Here is a 22715-nt window from a genome sequence, read left to right on the forward strand (position 1 = left end):
CACGTTCACATTCAGCTTTTAGTTTATCCAAGACCCAGGCATACTTCAAGGAGCCTTTTCCCATCTCAGCAGCCTCCTTCTCAAATTTTTCGATAGTTCTTTTGTTGAGCCCACCACATTTGTAGACCAGGTGGCCAATAGTGGTAGACTTGCCCAAATCTACATGTCCAATGATGACAATGTTGATGTGAGTCTTGTCCTTTCCCATTTTGGTTTAGGTTTAACGGTGGTTTTCACGACACCTGTGTTCTGGTGGCAAACCCACTGCAAAAAAGATCTTCCACTCTCTCTTAAAGACTCTTCCTTGTCTTCCAGAACACCACATTCTCCTACCTTACTGGCAGCTCCTTTTTAGTTTTCTTACTTGTTCCCTTCTTTTCTCACTCAATGTCCAGGGCTCAATTACTAGAATCTTTTTACCTGTACTCTCTTGACCATCTTATCCAGGATCATCATTTTAAATACCATCTCTATAATGAATACCTCCAAATTTACACATGAAACTCAGGCCACTCACTATGAATTCCAGACCTGAACATCTAACAAAACAAAGAAAAAAAATTTTAAACAAATTTTGATTGAAAAAAATACCATGAAAAGGGCAAAGAGAGCCAAACTGGAAAAATATTTATTAAATGTATGATTGACAAAGGGTTAAGTTCTACTATATATAAATAAATCTTAACTAGTAACAAAAAAAATAATCTTACACCAAGAGAAAAATGAGCAAAGATAATCTAGAGAAATTTCACCCAAAAAACCCAATAAATATATAAAGGAGGATATACTTTTCTCATAATTAAATGCTATTAAAGAAAAAAAATGCTATTAAAGTAAAATGGTACTATTTTCCATCTGTCACACTGACAAAAATTTAAAATTTTGATAAAGGCAGGTTTGTCAAGGAAGTATAAACTGATGAAACTTTTTGATAAAATTTATCAAATGTAAATTCTGTACTTGCTCTGAGACACATTTTAATTCCTAAATGTTTATATCATTGCTATTTTTACTCAAATGCTCAGAAATATACGTATCTTCCCTGAAACATTCTTATAAAAGCAAAATATAGAAACATCCTAAATGTGTTAAATAAATTTCTTATATAAATTATGGTACATCCATATCGAATATTAAGGTATTGAAAAGAATGAATTAGAGACCAATGTACTGACGGAAAATTATTCAAGATAAACTAAACACAAAAGAAAATCAAATTACAGAACATTGTTAAGCATTAATATCTCCTTATTTGGTGGAAAAGACATATATTTGTTAAATACACAGAAAATTTTGCTAAGTACCCATAATAATCTGTTAAGAGGTTACATTTCTATACTCCGAAATTTTATCATAAACTCATTATGATCATTATGAATTTTGATAATGATAGTTAACAAAAATAAGTTTTCAACATATAGATATACAACTTTCTTACTAGAATTCAGTAACATAAAGCCAGTACTGACTATATACACTCTTACCTGAATGGCATAAGCAGCTGAATCTTGAGCCCGGCTGTTATCTGCATATGCAAGGTAAGCTCTAGTTAGTTCCATCAATAATCCAAAGGCAAAGCTTGAATCTTCTACTCCCGTCTTAGAAAAAAAAGAAAAAAATCAAAGATAAGGTGTATAAATTTTCTAAAAATGTACTGTGCCTTACATGGTTAATTTAACTTAGTTACCTAGGTGAATTTTACTTAGAAAAGGAAAGGACATTAAGGTTTAAACTAAGTTTGGTACCAAGGCTAAAACATAATCTGTAGCCAAGAAGGCAAACCTAAGGCTTTTTAGGCTACTTATAAACAGCATTAGAATCATCCAACTCCTACATAGCTGCAACAATTTTCATTTTTTGTTTTTGTTGCTAAAGATTTTGTTTTTAGTGCAGAGTTTAATTTCTACACTCAACATGGTGGGATTCGAACTCAAGACTCAGATCATAAGTTGCATGATCTTCCAACTAAGCCAACTAGGTGCCCCTAATTTTGTTGATTTTTTAACCCTTAAAAAGAAAATTGTGTATACAGCATTTCCTAAATTACACGTTGTAGAAGCCTGGTCATTTGAGACACTCCCAAGAAATAATTTTAACATACCCCCCCTTCTCGGAGATGCACAGTGTGCACACTAAACAATACAGATGTTCTGTTTGATTTTTTTTTTTTTACAGGATTTCCCAAACTCATTTGATCATGGAAATTTTTCTATACATTCACTATTAACCTGGGAAATTAGTTTCCCATGAAAACACTTAGCAATAGCACTCAAATAGTAATATTTATATAATTAATTAGGTTTTAACTGACGATTTGTCATCATTTAAAAAGAACACAGCATACTAGTCTGGGCTCCAACTTTATTGTTTTTGGTTCTACATCTTTCAAATAGTATTAAAGTATAAATTTTAAAGTTATCTAAGTTGTCTAATTTGGGTCATGTTGCCACTAAGAATAACCTGACTAGTTCTTTGTAAATGAAATACAGAAACTCAAATAGGACAGAGAACTCTTTTGTCATTCCAAATTACCATTACTTACCACAAATGTAAAATCTTTCCCTTGGCTTTCAGTTGTTGAGAAATCTAGTCGACCTGGATCTATTGCCCCCAGTTCCCCTAAACACTCCCCACAGAGCAACCGAGCTTGAGAGTTTGCATCTTGGCAACCTTTCAAAAGCACTGTCACCAACTGTGAGATAACAGGTTCCACTGTTTCACTATCTGTTGCATATTTTATCAGCTTTTCCTAAAAGTAGACAAAAAATTTTTACATGACTTCTACAAACTAGTATATTTTCCTAACTAGAAAGCTTAGAAATATTAAGGAATATATGACATAGACATCGATAAAATTAAATTCCTATATCTGCAGTCTTCTTAGCTATTGTTGTGCTAAGTTGTATATAGTTATACAACTATATACATACATATATATGTATATATATACATATACATATATAGTTATATACATATAACTATGTATATAGTTATAGTATATAGTTCATAATATGTTCTGTAGGATTAGAATCATTAAGTATTTTAGAAAATTTTAATCCTTAATCCATTAAACAAGTAATTACTATTATTACATTAGTATACAAAAATAAGTAAGACAGACTTATTCCAACAAGTTCCCAGTCTAAGGGGAAAAGACATGTAAGTGAATAATTAAAATATCTTACGATATGTACAATAACAAATATATTTATAAGGTAAGGAAGCAATCAAGAAAATGAAAAAGAACTCAGAGTAATGTTTCAAGGACAGAGGACAGATACTTAAGTAAATAAGTCAACAAAGAATAGCTGTTACTTAAAACAAGACTGAAAAGTATATATGAAACCAGCAGAGAAGGAGAAAAAAATAATGGGAAAAGGTTCCATGGTGATGAGAAAACAATACATTGGTTCAAGTAATCTCTTTTCCATCAATTTCCTGAGGATGCTGTAATGAAAATCTGTTAAGAAGAGACTATTTTCAAGGCAGTTGAAATTAGATATTTGTGTGATACTTTAGAACTCCTTTGTTTATTTATACTATTTTCTTTCTAGCAAAAGTAAAGCATACATGAGCATCTTGAACTCCATGTTAAAACTACGATTCAAGTTACAATAACATTTCAAAAGAAAAATAAACAGACGTTTGATCTCATTCAGAATCTTTAAAAGTCAATCACTTAACATTACAGATTAATTCAGGTATACTTAAAAAATGAGCTAATAATCAATAAATAGCAAAACTAATATAAGAAATAACAAACATTTACTCACATGCTAAAACTAAAATAAAAGATCACTTTAGGTTGGCAGCAATAAATGCAGTTTAAGGTAATATACGTTGAAGATATGAGTGATTATGGATTTATTTGTTCTCCTTGTTAGCTCTTTATGTTTTGGATGGTGTGTACAGATTCAGATTCAGGCATCCAATATTATCCTAGTATAACGTGGAGGTCTCTAGCAGCCTATTTTCAATGGGCTTATTTTTGGATTTTTACATTAGCAAATATGTCTTAATATTTATAAGGATTCTGCATTAGCATCAAAGTTTATTTTGGCTTCAATACACACAACTTGCCCATCTGGGATTTTACCATAGAGATTCACTTCAACGTGAGTAGCATCAATTTCAGAAAGAGATTATATGGTTGCTCAGTTTGAGCTACAGTCTGATTTTTCTGACATAGAAATAAAAATTTCCTGCTATCCACTGACCTTAGGTGTTGTTTATATCCTTGGAAAATGTAGATTCCTCCTTAAAAGTAAGGAGTATAAACTGTCATTTCTTTCATTGTCAATGACCCTTTGGGGACTTACCCATTAGAAAAGGGCTTTTGCAGGGTCAGTCCATCAAAACAATCAAGTATCCAAGGCTACAGCAGCCATCATCTTAACTGTCACAGTATCTTTTAGAGTTTACTTTGCCACTACAGTATAACCAAGTATTTCTTTAGTCAGTTATACTAATTATACAATTTTAGGTCTAATTATTTAAAATGCCTCCTTTCAATTTACTCCTGAATTATCTTTTACTCTCCCTCTGGTTAAGATCTGAACTTATAAAAGAATATCTTTTGCATTTGTTCTTTCATGGACTCTCACAGCACTCACTACAAAGACCCTTTGACTTCTAACCTCAGTTTCTTGCTCTCCTGTTGCTATAGGGTCAGCCATCTTCTAGAGCTGCAATGTCTAAATTGATAGCCACTATCCACATGAAACTATTTAAATTTAAAAAAGCAAAATTAAATTAAATATCCAGTTCTTTAATCACACATTTTAAGTGCTCAAGAGAGCACATGTGTCTAGCAGCTATGACTGGACAGTACAGATACAGACCATTTCCATCCTCATAGAAAATTCTTTTGGACAGAACTATTATAGAACTTAAATTGCTTTCAACACTGACATTACCTTCTTCTCAAACTTAGGAGATAAAAGATTTCCTTCTTTTTTTGTAGGTGTTTTAGGCCAGTGTGTGTGGGAATATGGCTGAGAAGACATGTGTCTCTGAATGTCTTCCCTTCTTTTCTTACTTTCTCTGGCTCCTCCAAACCATTGCCTTTAGTTTTCTCCTTAGTAACCTAAAGTAAATTTATCCAGCTATATATTGATCTAAACCAAATTAAACCTTACTTTAAAATAGCCTATAACAATCTATGGCCATTACACACCTTATTCAGACTCTATCTGACCTTCAAGACTCCTGGGGGTACACTTACCTCCTTACTCTGCCTAGCTAATTTATTAGCACTGGAGCTTTACATTGAGGGAAGACTTGTCAGGGTACTACCAGATATGATTTTTCTTTTGTGACATAGGTAGCAAAGTTGGGCAGCTGTGGCTTTTCCCTAAGAATATAAGCAATCTCCTTGAGTTCTCAGATTTAGCCATTTATATCTAAGAGGTGACAATCAATATAAAGTTTCCTTATGTTAGCCCAGGATCATGTCATCTGCTTTGAAATACCTAACCCAGGAAACCTCTAGGCCAAGGGGAGAGATCCTTTGCTATTCATAAAACCCTATATTAAAATAAAAAGCCAGAAGTCCTTTAAGTTACCTGAAATCCAAGTAGGTCTGTATGGGGCAAGGGGTAAGCATACAGTAGTTTCAATGCAGTAAGTGTAGGGCAGAGAATGAGGATGTAACACTGATAATGTAGATTCACAGGACAACATAAAACTTACACTTGAGGAGATTTAGGACTCTTCACCTGTGGTAGGACCATATCCACATTAGCTGCTACCCACATTGGTTATACAGTTCACTGACCCAGAAGCATATATTTATTACCATCACATATATCCTTCGTCCTAAATAAATGCTTCCTTCTATCATGTAAACTAACAACCTGGTTTTGAAATTCCCTTTAGGGTTCCACATGCTATCATGTAAGGTCTTGATATGCAAAAACAAATACCACAGGTAATTTTTTTCTATTTTATAGCTTTACAGTGATCTAGTATTTTGAATACCAGTTCTCACTGTCATCACTTATCTATAGTACACTGCCAAAGAAAAGAATAAAGTTCACTGGCATCATGAAAAAGTAAACTTAAAAATTTAGTTTCATTAAAACTAAAAGTTAATTTAGTCAAAATATAAAATGGCAAAATTACTGAGATTTTATATGATAGATATCTAAGGAAATTATGTGAGAAGACACATGAACTGCTGCTGCTGCACACATATATATCCCTACTCAGGAAGATGCAATAGCCTAAAACATAACTGTCAAATTATGACCCTTCAAAACAACAACAAAATCTCTGCACATCGCTGGTTTTCAGCCTAAAAAAGTATCTCATGGATTAGTGATTCTAAATCAGGTCTGACAATCTCAGTAAAATAAAAAGCACTTCTTTCATTGAACCTAATGAATCTCAAGCAAATATACCAATCTGTCATCTTTTCTTTAAACTCTTTTTTTTAAAAAAGATTTTATTTATTTATTCATGAGACACACACACACACAGAGAGAGAGAGAGAGAGAGAGAGAGAGAGAGGCAGAGACACAGGCAGAGGGAGAGCAGGATCCATACAGGGAGCCTGATGTGGGACTCAATACTGGGTCTCCAGGATCACGCTCTGGGCTGAAGGCAGCACTAAACTGCTGAGCCACCCAGGCTGCCTAAACATCCTTCTTTTCTATACCTTTCAATTATATCTTAATATACCTGATTTTTATACAAAGTTTCCTTCAAGCTCGTAAGAGCATGAATACGAACATCTACATTTTCATGCTGAATTGCTTTCATGGATAGTTGAAGAGTTGTCTGAAGATCTGTACTCTCAGAGGTCTCCTATATAAAGAACACAGAGAGATACACCTTATCAGTTAAGGATTTCAGAAACCATTTCAGAAGGTCTGGATTCCCTATAGAGTTACTATTAAAGTGGTAAACTATACCCCAATTAAAAGTGGCTTTAAAAAATAATTTCTGGAGTAGGGTTAGGGGGAATAGGGTAACTGGGTAATTGACATTAAGAAGGGCACATGATGTAATAAGCACTGGGTATTATATAAAACTGATAAGTCACTTTACCTCTGAAACTAATAATATGTTATATGTTAATTGAATTTAAAATTTTTTAAAGGTGAAAAATAAAGAAATAATAATTTTCCATCTCTTCCTTCATATAGCATATGTCATTTTTAATAATTCTTGGGGAGAGGGATTTCATTCTGAAGTCTTTAGACTTGGAGAAAAATTTTATTCTGATCAAATAAGAATCCACTTATCTAAAAGAAATGCTTCTTGGTAAGAAATACAAATTTCCCTTAACTTTTACAAAGGACTTGAACCAAATCTATAGATTACACAAATCAATAAATTCATCCTTTATTTGGATTACTTTCTTATGACTATGATGAGTCACCCAGTAAAAAAGGAAATAAAGACCTCAGAACCAATCTCAGGGACTGCAGTAAATACTTCTGCTATTCTCACCAAAGATCAGGTCCCACTTTCTGCCCTAAAGTTCTTTGGAATCACCATTAATACTTTCATAAATTCAGAGAATTCACTGGACTTCAAGACAATAGAACTTTAAGTTACTCCCCTTCTAAAGTTCAGGAGTCAGTAAGATTTGATCATTTCATCCCATGATTTATAGCACAACATAACTAGAATCCTCCCACAGCTTTTTAGGGCATAAAGCTATGGTAGCTTCTTCTTTGGGGGACTATAAGTAGGGGCAAATTGACATGGGAAGTAAAGGCCCAAGTACTATATTCTTTGCTCTCTGTTCTATGTAATGCAGTAACATCTTGATCTAAATGCTAAAATTTCCTTGTAAAAATCATAATTTGTGATAGGATTATCTAATTGCCAAAAATTAGCCATCAGAATAGGACTCTTATCCACAGATATGATTCTGAAGAATCTCTGTTCAATGAATTGGAATCTGGGGACAGTTTTGTATCAGTGATCTCCTCAGACATAAATAAAAAATTAAATACCTTTCTGTACTCCTGTAGAACTGCTTTTATCTTTTTTAATTCTGGATGATCAGGTAAAAAATATATTTCATGAAGAAAATCTTGTACAGCATCCCTAATAGTTAATTGGAAAAAAAAATTATTTGCAAAGAGTATGAGTACCAAAAAAACATAAAGCAGAAGTTCAAACTAAGGCCAATTTAGTTCACACTTCAAAGTGTTAGTGGGGGGGGGGGGGGGGGTCCCTGGGTGGCTCAGCTGTTTTGGCGCCTGCCTTTGGCCCAGGGCATGATCCTGGAGTCCCGGCATCGAGTCCCACATCGGGCTCCCGGCATTGAGCCTGCTTCTCCCTCCTCCTGTGTCTCTGCCTCTCTCTCTCATAAATAAATAAAAAATAAATCTTTAAAAAAATAAAAACAACAAAGTGCTAGTGGGGGTACCTGGTGGGCTCAGTCAGTAGAATATGTGACTCTTTTTTTTTTTTTTTTAAGATTTTATTTATTTATTCATGAGAGACACTGAGAAAGAGGCAGAGACACAGGCAAAGGGAAAAGCAGGCTCCACACAGGGAGCCTGATGTGGAACTTGATCCCAGGACCCTGGGATCATGCCCTAAGTTGAAGGCAGACGTTCAACTGCTGAGCCACCCAGGCGTCCCAGAACATGTGACTCTTGATCTCCAGGTTATAAGTCTGAGCCCCATATTCAGTATAGAAATCACTTAAAACTAAAAACTTTTAAAAAGCGGGGGAGGCTCAGGATACCTGAGTGGCTCAGTTGGTTAAGTTTCTGACTCCTGATTTTAGCTCAGATCATGATCTCAGGATTGTGAGAAGGAGCCTGATAGGTAGGGCTGTGTGCTCAGTACAGCCTGCTTCATATTTTCTCTCCCCCTCTTCCTTCTGCCCCTTTGCCTCAAATAATTAAAAAAGTTTTAAAAAGTGCTAGTGGATTAATGAGATGAAAAATATTCTTCCTAACCATGTATAGTCATTAATAATAGCAAATAATCAAATCTAAGGAAATCACCTGTTGCAGTATGTTATGTTGGTGGCCCCGAATAAAACTATACTTCTTTGTACACACATCCATGTATAGTTACTTTCCGTTCTATTTGGTCTAGGTATGTGACTTGCTTTATATCACAAAGAATGTGCAAAAGGAAATGCTGTGCCAAGTTAGGGTCTAAAGTGTTAAAAACGTCTGGCTTCTCGTTTTGTGCTCATCAGAGTCCTAAATCACCATAAAAAGTCTGGTTACCAACATGGACAGGATACGTGAAAAGAGAGAGGTTCTAAGACTACAAGGAAAGAGAAAGAAACCCAGCCAAGTCTACCTGCTGGCTGACTGCAGCCATACCAGTGATCAAAGAATCTACCAACTGAATCCATTCCAGATTATAAAATTATGAGTAAATAAAAATGCTTGTCATTTTCAGACACTGGATTTTGGAGTGGTCACAGTGCAGCAATAGATAGCCTAACCCAACCTTAAAACAAATTCTCTTTTAAAAATTTTAGAGAAAAATATGTAAGTAATTCTTATTGAGGACACAATTTTTAATTTGCTTCAAATATTCTAATCTTTCTGAGTCCCAGCAATCCATTTCTAAATTCTAGTCTTCACTCATGCTAGAAATATATACTAAGCAACTATCATGTCCCATTATGTGCTAGACACTAGAGATATAACAATAGGGAAGCTGAAAGATTTTCTTCATTCAGGGGGCTTAAGGTCTTCTAACTAGCACTAAATGAAAGAGAATTTTTTTTTATATGAAAAGGTAGAGGATTAATTGTTGTATAATAAAAAGCACAGATACACTATTTACATAATAATCCAAAAGTATTTGAAAAGTTATCTAGATCAGTGATTATGTTGTTCTATCTTATTTAAAATATCAAAAATAAAAGTTAAATAAATTTAACCTTTTCTTCTGTACTTTCTCCCTGCTTAGATAGTTACTGAAAATGATTAACGGAATTAGCAGTAGTATGTGTATGGGTGGGTAAGCAGGTAAATAGGTAGTACTTAAACCCTAACTTTTCAGAAGCAAAGGAAATAAAACATGGAACAGTTAAGTGTAAACATGGAAACAATTTAAAAATGTATAGAAACACATTCCAGGCTAAAAAGCAGTGTGAAATACAAAAATGGAAGAGAGTAACATATGTTCTTCCAGGAGCAGTCCAAGTAAGCTACAGCACAGCCTATTTTTGGAAAATCTTAAGAAAAGATTTTAAGAAATAAGATGTGACCAGATTTTGGAAAGACTTAAATGTCAAGATAAGCAAGTTGAATTCATCAGTTTATAACTGGAGAATCACAGAATGTCTCCATATACTGGAGTAATACTGATCAAAGGGATGCTTTTAAATATGAATAATATGAAGAAATGTGATAAAAACCTAAAGGAAGGGAGGCTGGTTAAAAGGCCAATGCAATGAAGTAATGAGGGTTTCAACTAAGGTAAGTTATAGAAAGTACGTGAACATCCCTGCTAACCTTTATTATGCTATTCAACTGTTTGCCTTTAAGTATGAAAAGAAAGGTAAAGTTTGTCTCACTTTTTTCAAAACTGATTAAAAATAATTTTCAGATGTTGATCTAATAATGTTTTAAATATATTTATGGTGGATCAATGTCACAACTGAAATAGTTATCAGTTCAGTCTGTAATTGACTTATGCCAATTATTTTTGTTTGATGCACTCTAAATTAAAAGGAATGTGAACAATTCCACCTTACCAGCAGTAATCCTAATACCTTGAGACATAAATATACAGTGATAAAAAGTTGCTATCTATACTATTAATTTCAGTTATAATAAATACCTGTTTTCAATTATGAGGTAGTGAAATATAGCAGCAGTTTCTTCAGGCTGGATGTGTATGAGAGGTAACAAAGCTACTATCACATGACTGAGAAGGGAACCAAGATAAGCATGATCCAGGCAACGAACAAAGCAATCCCAAGCTCTATGTGAAAAAACAAATAAAAGTTAAATGTCACATTTGTTTTTATTATTTGTAAAGCCCCACCAATGAGTTATTAGCTGGACAAACAATGATACGTACAAATAATAAGATATAAAAGGCAGCTGTAAAAATGGCTAACGATCAATACTCTATATGTAAATAGAGTGATCTTTCTCATGTGTTAAGTCAAAAAAGCAAGGTAAAAAACAGAGCTTACAATATGTTACCTTTTTGGGCAAGGTTAATACAAAAATAAGTTTGTGACTTATTAAAATAAGTTTGTGACTCTTCCTTATACTTACCCCCTTTTTATGTATATCAATAGTATTTATAAAACGTGTTCTATAATTATGTAATTGTAGATACTATTATGTACTGTCCAGTGACATTCTTTTTATTTTTTAAAAATTTTATTTATTTATTCATGAGAGACACAGAGAAAGAGGCAGAGGGAGAAGCAGGTTCCCTGCAGGGAGCCCAATGCAGGACTCGATCCCAGGATCATGACCTGTACATAAGGCACTCAACCACTGAGCCACACAGGTGTCCCTGTCCAGTGACATTCAAAGAAGGCCCTATTCCTGTATCTTTTCTACCTTATTTATAATAGGAACTATAGAATGTATGACTAAGAAGTCACTTTGATACTGACTTTTTAAAAAAGGTACTACCTTCTGCTGTTGCAAAGTGCAAAATTTTGAGTGGAAACTGTGTGTGTTTTATTCTGACTTAATAATATGTTAGAAATTAGAGAATAGAGTGTGATAAGTTTTACATATTGCCCCTGCTGTTACCTAAGGTACTGTAGAAATTTTTAATAAGCAAAAATCCCTTTGGTATGTATGTATGTATTTATTCTTAAGATTTTTTAAAAAATTTATTCATGAGAGACAAGAGTGAGACAAAGAGAGAGAGGGAGAGAGGCAGAGACACAGGCAAAGGGAAGAAGCAGGCTCCATGCAGGCAGCCTGACATGGGACTCAATCCTGGGATTCCAGGATCACGCCCTGGGCTGAAGGCGGCGCTAAACCGTTGAGCCACCCAGGCTGCCCACCTTTGGTATTTAAAGTGAAACATTTATTTAGCCCATTTGTTTTAATGGAAAGCAAAAAGTAATTGGGTCAACATTTTAGCATATTTCTAAAGCGCCTTAATATATCCCTTTGTGGAAGGCACTATCCCACAGTTTACTTTTATACTGTATTACATATATAAGTATTTTGCATTAAAACAGAATCAATACAACACTACAGTTTTATAAAATAATGCTTTGAAAAAAAACAAAATAAAATAATGCTTTGTTAGGAAAAGGAATTACAGTTTTGCAATATAACTAAATTGTTTTACATACTTCTGAATGCAGTAGATATGTAGCCAGTGTTTTTAATGACTCTATTTGTATTCTCCCAATCATTTTCTCAGTGTAACATTTCCTGGAATAATAATAGTAAAAAATTCAGATCTTTCAAAAAAAAAAAAGTGTGCATTTGTTTTACTTTTAAAAAGGGGAGAATTATGCAAAAATTAAGAAAAAGTTATCATAGTCAAAAAAAGAAAGCTAGATTCACAAATCAGAATCTCAGATAATGTTTATGTTTTACATAAATTTAAAATTAAAAAGGGGAAAAAGCGACTTCTAAAAATCTTTAAAAAGTAGGGGCACCTGAGGAGTGGTTCAGTTGGTTAAACGTCTGATGTAAGCTCAGGTCATGATTTCAAGGTCCTGGGATTCAGCCTTGCATTGAGCCCTGCATCAGGCTCTGTGCTCAGTGGGGAGTCTGCTTGTCCCTCTCTGCTCTTCCCCCTGCTCTTGTTCTGTCTCTTGCTCAAATAAATATTTTATTTTATTTTTTATTTTTTATTTTTTTTTTCAAATAAATATTTTATTAAAAAATTTTAAACAAACTGAAACAACCTAACTGAATATCAAGTTGGTGGCACATGTACACGGGAAAGAATTACTCCACATAACTTTAATACATGTTATTCTGACTCTCCATTTCCAATAAGCACAGTCTAAGGACAAAAAAGACCTCTAAAAAAAATAAAATATGTAAGTAAATAAATAAATAAAGGGACCTTCAAGAAGCTTAAACTGCATTCAGGAGTGTTTTAGAAGTAATATTAAAATCATATTAATTTAAATTAGGAATCCCACATGCCAAAATCTCAATGGCCTAAAAGAAGTGTAGGGAAGGATCTTAAAGATGGAAATCTGTTTGTAAGAGATTTTATGTAAGGGCCAAACAACCAACTATGTGACACGTGCATGTTATTTGTTTTCCGATTCAAATTAACCAACACCTTTGGGAAAAATATCTTTGAGACAATTGAGGAAATCTGAATATAGACTGAGTTTAAGATGATATTAAGGAATTCCTATTAATTCTGCTAATCATAGTAATTTATTATGGTTGTATTTTTTAAAATGCCTTATCCATTAGATACATCTGAAGTGTTTACAAGTACAATGATTCGATACTGGAGTTTTCTCTAAAACATTCCAACTAACAATAAAACAGGTGGAGGAGGGTAGATTAATATAAGATTAGCAATGCTGAGAACTACTGAGGTTGGAAAATAGGTATAGAGGGATTCATTATACTACTCTACTTCCCAATATGTTAAAAGATTTCGTACTAGTTTGTCTTTAAACAAGTAAACACATTCCCTTTCGATACAAATATCCTTTTTATCATAATTATTTATAGTCTGAATCCTTCAAAGAGGTAAGAATTCAAGTTAGTGCTACTGGGAAATGCAAAATTCTAATGAATTTAGAATCTACCTGCAACACAATTCAGGAAAATCATCCTTGAATCTCAGGCCAGTTCTTAGTGTGGTCATCATCTTCACCCTCACGGAGCTGACGTGTTTTGGTCCCATCAACTTCATCAAAGACATCAAACTGTTCAAAGCCTATAAAGTAAGTAGGGCTTTAAAATAAAGCCTATAAACAAGTCAGCAGGAGTAGATGGACCCTAAGGACAAGATCCTACCCACATCTCAGAGTAGTACCTATTCTCTGGCAACACAATGTTTAAATGTTGGCCAGTTCATTTTGTTCAGATTTTTATGTAAGAATTATGAATTTGAGAAATATAAGCTGAGTTCTGGTGTGTTTTTTCTTGTGAAGGTAACTTGTTATTTTTGTCCTCATGGCCCTCTAGAAGAATAATTTTCAAATTTATTAAGAATATAATACCTATTGTTTTCTTTATATTCATCCCCAAACTATTATGCAACACATGCATTTCTGTCCTAATGGTACAAATTTCAAGATGCTCTGAATTTTGCAAAACAACCAAGTTTAGTAAAATAAGACTGATGACATACCCACAAAATAATATACATTTTATTGTGTGTAGAACATAGAATCAGACTTGTATCAACAGCTCTAGGTTCTAATGAAAGTGTAAAGAAACTCTCTACTCAACCTTAACTATGTGCCAAAACATACAAGCTTTTTATGGTTTAAAACACAAACTATAGTTTTCTTAGATTGGAGATCGTTCTCTCACTCAGGATAATAATAAGAAAGATTCCATAGAGATGGAATAGAAATTGTCTGGAAGATTAAAATTACCAGTTGACACCAACAGAATAAGTATCAGCTCTGAAAATAGCTTAATATTTTATGTCTTTCTTGGCTCCTTTATTAAGAGAAGAATATATACTGAAATAAAAGCTTCCTCTCATAGATTTTTTTCTATAATTTTACTGACTGCAGAGATGGGAAGCAATGGAAACTTAATGAGTGTCTAAAATTCCATCCTAATCTATGGACAAAAATTTCCAATGGTGATCAACTGTTACAGCAGTCATAATTAAACTTCACTGTGTCAAACGCAGTTAAACATAAACTGACAGGGGTGCCTGGATGACTCAGTCTGTTAAGCGTTTGTTTTTGGCTCAGGTCATGATCCCAGGGTCCTTGGATAGAACCACTCATGGGGCTCCCTGCTCCGGGAGAGAGCTTGCTTCTCTTTCCCTGATCCCCCTGCTTTTGCTCTTTCACTCTCTCAAACAAGTAAATATAATCCTTTAAAAAAAAAGGATAGGGATCCCTGGGTGGCGCAGCGATTTAGTGCCTGCCTTTGGCCCAGGGCGCGATCCTGGAGACCTGGGATCGAATCCCACATCGGGCTCCCGGTGCATGGAGCCTGCTTCTCCCTCTGCCTATGTCTCTGCCTCTCTCTCTCTCCCTCTGTGTGACTATCATAAATAAATAAAAATTAAAAAATAATAATAATAAAAAATAAAAATAAAAATAAAAATAAAAAAAAAGGATAGAGAAAAAAGATAAACAAAAAGTGACAAATACTGAAGTTACTCAGTTTTATGTAAGCTAACATTTTTGGTTTTTAAAAACGCCATTGGGGGACACCTGGGTGGCTCAGCGGTTGAGCATCTGCCTTCAGCTCAGGACGTGATCCCAGAATGCCAGGATCGCGTCCCATATCGGGCTCGTTGCATGGAGCCTGCTTCTACCTCTGCCTGTGTCTCTGCCTCTCTCCCTGTGTCTCTCATGAATAAATAAATAAAATCTTAAAAAAACAAAAAAACAAAAAACAAAAAACAAAACAAAACAAAACAAAAAAAAAAAAAACCCAGCATGGGCCATGACTTACAACACAACAATTTGGACTAATGAACTCAATTACGCAACTTTTGTTTGAGCCATCAGAGATGCTGGTCTTTTTTTTCCCCACTGAGCTAAGTGATGTGCTGACATGAGCTTAGAAGCTAATTGGGGTCATCACCTGGCTATTATGTATAGAGCCAATCCAGGGGAATTTGAGCTAAGAGATAAATTCTGAGAACACTGTGTTCAAAATCAAGTTATACTCAAAGCTATATTATTCTTAAGGACACTTAGTCACAAAGCCAATAAATTCTTTTAAGCCAGTTTGGGTTAAAACTGGCTTTATAAACAAAAACACTGTAAGTGACATAATTCCTTTTTTTAGACTTCCCAAAAGCTTATAAAGGAATAGAAGGATTCAGAATATCACATATTTGATTATTTCTTATCTTTGAATGTTTGTAGCTATAAGCAGAAGTCATATCCCCTATGTATTCTATATGAATTCTAAAACTTTGCCATTTATCATCACTACCTACCATTTTCTTATCTTCAATGCCAACACTGGAGCTTAGTAACTGCATGTTAAAAAAAGCCAAAATGCCCAACAACTTAGGTTGCAAATAATCAGCCTAGTGAAAAAAAAAAAAAAAAACATAAAACAGATATTATATTTACAAAGATCAAATTTCATAAATTAAACAATTTATTTAACATCATTTCTATTTCTATATTATTTATGATAGAACATTGGAAGTAATAAGCATTTGGTAGATTTTTCTATAAAAGTATATTTTTACATCTAGTATTTTAAAAATTAGTGAAATTGGTTTATAAACACCCTGACAAAATATGATTAAACAGTATTTTACAATGAGAAAATCATGAGCTTTTGAATTATGAAATGTGCTGGCATGGGATCCTCAGGATTGACTCACATAAGGACCCAGAGTGAAGAAAATACTTAAGAAGAAGAACAGAGGGATCCCTGGGTGGCGCAGCGGTTTGGTGCCTGCCTTTGGCCCAGGGCGCGATCCTGGAGACCCGGGATCGAATCCCACGTTGGGCTCCCGGTGCATGGAGCCTGCTTCTCCCTCTGCCTATGTCTCTGCCTCTCTCTCTCTCTCTCTGTGACTATCATAAATAAATAAAAATAAAAAAAAAGAAGAACAGATAAAGACAAAGTAACTGTCCTTATCTAGAACATTCAGAGCCAAGATGAGGGGGGAAAAGAGTACTTACAAAGGAAAAACTAACCTGCCAGAACAATGGTCTGACTCAAGGGTCAAAATCCTTTGAGACAACAGTGGTAGAGGGGTAACAAGGCCATGGAAATCAACACATTTCACTGACCATAGCACTTTGGGTCTCCTGAAGGGAAGAGGATTAAGTCTTTCTCATAAGATGGTCCTAGAGGAAAGAGTATTGGCTTTAAGCCAAACCAGGGTTTGAATCCCAATTCTGACTTATCCAGTGTGTGATGCTGGGTTAAGTTACTTCCCTAAGTTATTTAACTCCTCTGAGTCTATAAAATGAGAAGACCTATTGCACAGAGTTGTTGTAGAGATTAAATAAAATAACATGCATTAAGCACTAATAATATAGTAATGTGCTGCTTTTGCTGAAGAAGGCATTGAGAAGCAGCAGCCATGGCTCTGTACTACTCTGTGGCCATGGGCCTCATCAAGGGCCACAGGTGACTAGGCACAACAGCAGGCCAAGGCACAGCAGCAGTCACAGGTACCTCATCAAGCACATCAAGTTCACACGGGACACGACATGAGAGGTGTGCAGCTTTACTCCCTACGGTGACATGCAGTGGAGCCTCTCAAGGTCTCCAAGGATAAGTGCACCCTCAAGATCATCAAGAAAAGGGTGGGGACACACATTCATGCCAAGAGGAAGAGAAAAGAGCTGAGCAATGTCCTAGCAGCCAGGAGGAAAGCAGCAGCCAAGAAGGATTAAACCCCTTTCCTCTGTATGTAATAAATCCTTTTTGGAATTTGGGGGGAAAAAAAAGAATAAAGTGTTAAGTTGTTAATATTATTATAAACTGGGAATGTGAGTACTCTGCAAAGAAAAATATTCAAAATATTTACATACGGGCAAGAAAGGGAGCAAGAAAAAGAGCTGGGGAGGAGTAGCAAAGTATCTTTGAACTCTAGAAGAAAGTTACATTGCTTGATATTGAGGCACCTGATTTAGGGATCTCCAGATTACCTATACTGCCAAAGGGAGAAGGGTAGGAAGGTGTGTATTAGCACATACTAGAGAGTAAGTGAGGTGTTCAACCTGTCTCTCCAGATTAGATACTGGGATAAACTTTTCTCTTGCCAAGCACAGAGAATCATCTGTCAAGCCTAAAACTACATTTAATTTGCAAACTTCTGATTTGAATTAAGACTCAATTTAAGCTTAACAAGCCACAATTCCTAATTGCATGGTTCCAGTCCATGTTTCTTAAAAGAAATGAAGATATATATGACACTCACAGTCTGTCAACATTCTATTTTTAAAGCTCTTGCATTTAAACAATAGTTCATTAATCTACCACTCACCAAATATTTATTAAGTATGCCTAGAACCCTGTGCCAGGTACAGCTGTACAAAGTAAACAAAGACACTTTCCTCCTATTAGCTTACATGGGAGACTCATAGAAGATATGAAATAAATATGTAAATAAGGTTATGATAAAAGCTATAAGGAAAATACCATTATCACATGATAGGGAAGAACTGGGATGTGAGAGTTTAGATAGGGTGATCAGAAAATTCTGAGATCTAAAGAATGAGAAAGATCTAAGAGATTATTCCAAGTAAAAAGACTAAGGCAAAGACTCTGAAGCAGGAAAAAGCTTGAGAAAGCTTGTTGTTTAAAAAACACAACAAAAGTTATAGACCAATATCCCTGATGAACATGGATGCAAAAATTCTCAATAAGATACTAGCCAATAGGATCCAACGTACATTAAGAAAATTATTCACCATGACCAAGTAGGATTTACTCCCGGGACACAAGGCTGGTTTAACACTCATAAAACAATCAATGTGATTCATCATATCGGCAAGAGAAAAACCAAGAACCATATGATCCTCTCATTAGATGCGGAGAAAGCATTTGACAAAACACAGCATCCATTCCTGACCAAAACTCTTGAGTGTAGGGATAGAGGGAACATTCCTCAACATCTTAAAAGCCATCTAGAAAAAGCCCACAGCAAATATAATTCTCAATGGGGAAGCACTGGGAGCCTTTCCCCTAAGATCAGGAACACGACAGGGATGTCCACTCTCACCACTGCTATTCAACATAGTACTGGAAGTCCTAGCCTCAGCAATCAGGCAACAAAAAGACATTAAAGGCATTCGAATTGGCAAAGAAGAAGTCAAACTCTCCCTCTTCGCCGATGACATGACACTCTACTTAGAAAACCCAAAAGACTCCACCCCAAGATTGCTAGAACTCATACAGCAATTTGGCAGTGTGGCAGGATACAAAATCAATGCCCAGAGGTCAGTGGCATTTCTATACACTAACAATGAGACTGAAGAAAGGCACCAAAAACTATAGAACACTAAAAACTATAGAACACTTCTGAAAGAAATTGAGGAAGACACAAAGAGATGGAAAAATATTCCATGCTCATGGATTGGCAGAATTAATATTGTGAAAATGTCAATGTTACCCAGGGCAATTTACACGTTTAATGCAATCCCTATCAAAATACCATGGACTTTCTTCAGAGAGTTAGAACAAATTATTTTAAGATTTGTGTGGAATCAGAAAAGACCCCAAATAGCCAGGGGAATATTGAAAAAGAAAACCATAGCTGGGAGCATCACAATGCCAGATTTCAGGTTGTACTACAAAGCTGTGGTCATCAAGACAGTGTGGTACTGGCACAAAAACAGACACATAGATCAATGGAACAGAATAGAGAATCCAGAAGTGGACCCTCAACTTTATGGTCAACTAATATTCGATAAAGGAGGAAAGACTATCCACTGGAAGAAAGACAGCCTCTTCAATAAATGGTGCTGGGAAAATTGAACATCCACATGCAGAAGAATCAAACTAGACCACTCACTTTCACCATACACAAAGATAAACTCAAAATGGATGAAAGATCTAAATGTGAGACAAGATTCCATCAAAATCCTAGAGGAGAACACAGGCAACACCCTTTTTGAACTCGGCCACAGTAACTTCTTGCAAGATACATCCTCGAAGGCAAAAGAAACAAAAGCAAAAATGAACTATTGGGACTTCATCAAGATAAGAAGCTTTTGCACAGCAAAGGATACAATCAACAAAACTAAAAGACAACCTACAGAATGGGAGAAGATATTTGCAAATGATGTATCAGATAAAGGGCTAGTTTCCAAGATCTATAAAGAACTTATTAAACTCAACACCAAAGAAACAAACAATCCAATCATGAAATGGGCAAAAGACATGAACAGAAATCTCACAGAGGAAGACCTACACATGGCCAACACGCACATGAGAAAATGCTCCGCATCACTTGCCATCAGGGAAATACAAATCAAAATCACAATGAGATACCACCTCACACCAGTGAGAATGGTGAAAATTAACAAGGCAGGAAACCACAAATGTTGGAGAGGATGTGGAGAAAAGGGAACCCTCTTACACTGTTGGTGGGAATGTGAAATGGTGCAGCCACTCTGGAAAACTGTGTAGAGGTTCCTCAAAGAGTTAAAAATAGACCTGCCCTACAACCCAGCAACTGCACTGCTGGGGATTTACCCCAAAGATACAGATGCAATGAAACGCCGAGACACCTGCACCCCGATGCTTATAGCAGCAACGTCCACAATAGCCAAACTGTGGAAGAAGCCTCGGTGTCCACCGAAAGATGAATGGATAAAGAAGATGTGGTATATGTATACGATGGAATATTACTCAGCTATTAGAAATGACAAATACCCACCATTTGCTTCAATGTGGATGGAACTGGAGGGTATTATGCTGAGTGAAATGAGTCAATCAGAGAAGGACAAACATTATATGGTCTCATTCATTTGGGGAATATAAATAATAGTGAAAGGGAATAGAAGGGAAGGGAGAAGAAATGGGTAGGAAATATCAGAAAGGGAGACAGAACATAAAGACTCCTAACTCTGGGAAACAAACTAGGGGTGGTGGAAGGGAAGGGAGGGGTGGGGGTGAATGGGTGACGGGCACTGAGGGGGGCACTTGACGGGATGAGCACTGGGTGTTATTCTGTAAGCTGGCAAATTGAACACCAATAACAAATAAATTTATTATTAAAAAAATAAAATAAAATTTTGAGAAACTTCAAAAAAAATAAATGGTCTTAAAAAAAAAACACACAACAAAAGAAACAAGGAAGAAAAGAGTTGCACAATGAAGGTGGAAAGGTACTCCACATACAGTTTTATAGATTTTAAGAGCAATGAAAATCATAAAGGGAATTTATGCAGGGGAACGATATGAGTTTAAGCTATATATATAAAAAAACACACTTCAAATGTTGTGTAAATAAATAACTGAGTAAAGACGTGGGAAAGGAGAGTAAAGTTAGGAGGTTTTTACAGCTGTCCCCGAGAAAGAAGTTGGTCACTTATAAGAGGGGAGTGGCAGCAGAGACTGAAAAATATACTTTGGAGATAGACTTGCTAGGATTTGCACTTAATAATAAAGGATGAAGAAACTGGAGGGTTCATGAATGCCTCCCAAGTTTTAATTTAGCAACTAGGTAGACATGTTCCATTTCCTGAGATAGGAAAGACTAGGAGAAAAACAGGTTGAGGAGGGAAAATAAGGATTTCCAATAGACATGCTATGTTGGACTGATTTGAGATGCATAAAAGATAGGTAAGTAGAGATGACAAAGAGAAAGTTGGACAGTTTGTCAACCCCTCTCACCTTCAGATCCATTGTCTGCCGTGCTCTATGCCTGGGAGGCTAACCAGATTTCATTATTCAAGATCCCTTTCAACTGGTTTCCCAATGAATTCAGTCAACAGGAAGCACCACAGAGAACATAGATCAAGAGGAGAGAGCATGGGATTTATAATTCCTGCTCCCTCTGGGTTTTGAGGTGGTTCGGGCACTGTCCACATCGCTCTACAATGACAATTCTCTCCCTGCACCATGGCTCTAAGCTTTCAACTAGGTTTGGTAACACCATTTCTCCTTGGCCAGGACTAAGGGGAGCCTAAAATTTCTGCTATTCCTAGTCCCTATGTTCCTTAACATTCCCTACTGGTTCTCTTAACTTTGCCCATGACAATGAAGATAGCCTTTTCTTCAAATTATTTTCAGTAAAACATTTATGTGAGCCATCTGTTTCCTGCCAGGACCTAACTTGTATAAACCCACAGGTCCAAAGCTCAGGAGAGGTCTGGATGGAAATCACAACTATGAAGTCATCAAAATATAAACCATATTAAGCAAAGGACCAGATGAGACTAGATACTCTCTCCCTTAAGGAGAGAATGTCACTAGAGAAAAAAATTCAATTACATAGTCCTGAATCAATCTAACATTTAAAGGATAAAGAGGGTAGGACCCTATAAAGACTGAGCAGTTTAAAAAAAAGAAAAGAAAAGAAAAAAAGTGTGGTATGACATAAGCCACAAGGGAAAGAATGGTCAGTTGTATTGAACATTACTGAAAGGTTAAAGAAGATAGGAAAAGAGAAGTAACCATTGGATTTGACATCAGAAAGACTGTTTTTGACCTGGATAAGAATTTCAGTGAAATAGAACAGAATTAGATTAAAACAAAGAATGCGTGGGAAATGAGAAAGAGATAGAAACCTCACAAGATATTTTGCTAATAGCCCTCTGAGTCTCTTGAAGGAATTAGAGCAATCAAAAGAAAAAAAATAGTAAGCCTGAAGATTTATATATATTTTTTCACATGAAGAAGTGATTACACATAAAAACTTAAGATAGGAAAAGATAAAAGGGATAACAGATCTTCTAACTCCCTCAAATACAACAATGGATTTTAAATATAGTTAGAACTTATTAAAAAAAAAAAAAAAAAAGTGATCCCTGGGTGGTGCAGCGGTTTAGCGCCTGCCTTTGGCCCAGGGCGTGATCCTGGAGACCCGGGATCGAATCCCACATCGGGCTCCCAGTGCATGGAGCCTGCTTCTCCCTCTGCCTATGTCTCTGCCTCTCTCTCTCTCTCTCTCTCTCTCTCTCTGTG

At 35.5% G+C, this 22715-nt stretch overlaps 1 protein-coding gene and 1 pseudogene across 3 annotated transcripts in view; one reads left to right on the top strand and one right to left on the bottom strand.

The window, feature by feature from the left end:
• ATR (ATR serine/threonine kinase) overlaps positions 1 to 22715 on the bottom strand; it is a 90972-nt gene that overhangs the window by 45677 nt on the left and 22580 nt on the right. For all 3 annotated transcript variants that reach the window (XR_005377105.1, XM_038571106.1, XM_038571107.1), the window contains 7 exons: positions 16048 to 16140; positions 13712 to 13842; positions 10780 to 10923; positions 7968 to 8061; positions 6682 to 6807; positions 2543 to 2749; positions 1485 to 1598 (listed from right to left, as the gene is read on the bottom strand). Coding sequence is in view for 2 of the 3 variants with exons in the window: in XM_038571106.1 (XP_038427034.1) it covers positions 1485 to 1598; positions 2543 to 2749; positions 6682 to 6807; positions 7968 to 8061; positions 10780 to 10923; positions 13712 to 13842; positions 16048 to 16140 (909 nt within the window). In the remaining variant the exon portion in view is untranslated. The remainder of the gene's footprint in view (positions 1 to 1484; positions 1599 to 2542; positions 2750 to 6681; positions 6808 to 7967; positions 8062 to 10779; positions 10924 to 13711; positions 13843 to 16047; positions 16141 to 22715) is intronic.
• LOC119865408 lies at positions 17158 to 17473 on the top strand (annotated as a pseudogene).

This window comes from Canis lupus, chromosome 23 (assembly GCF_011100685.1).
Source record: "Canis lupus familiaris isolate Mischka breed German Shepherd chromosome 23, alternate assembly UU_Cfam_GSD_1.0, whole genome shotgun sequence".
NCBI lineage: Eukaryota > Metazoa > Chordata > Mammalia > Carnivora > Canidae > Canis > Canis lupus.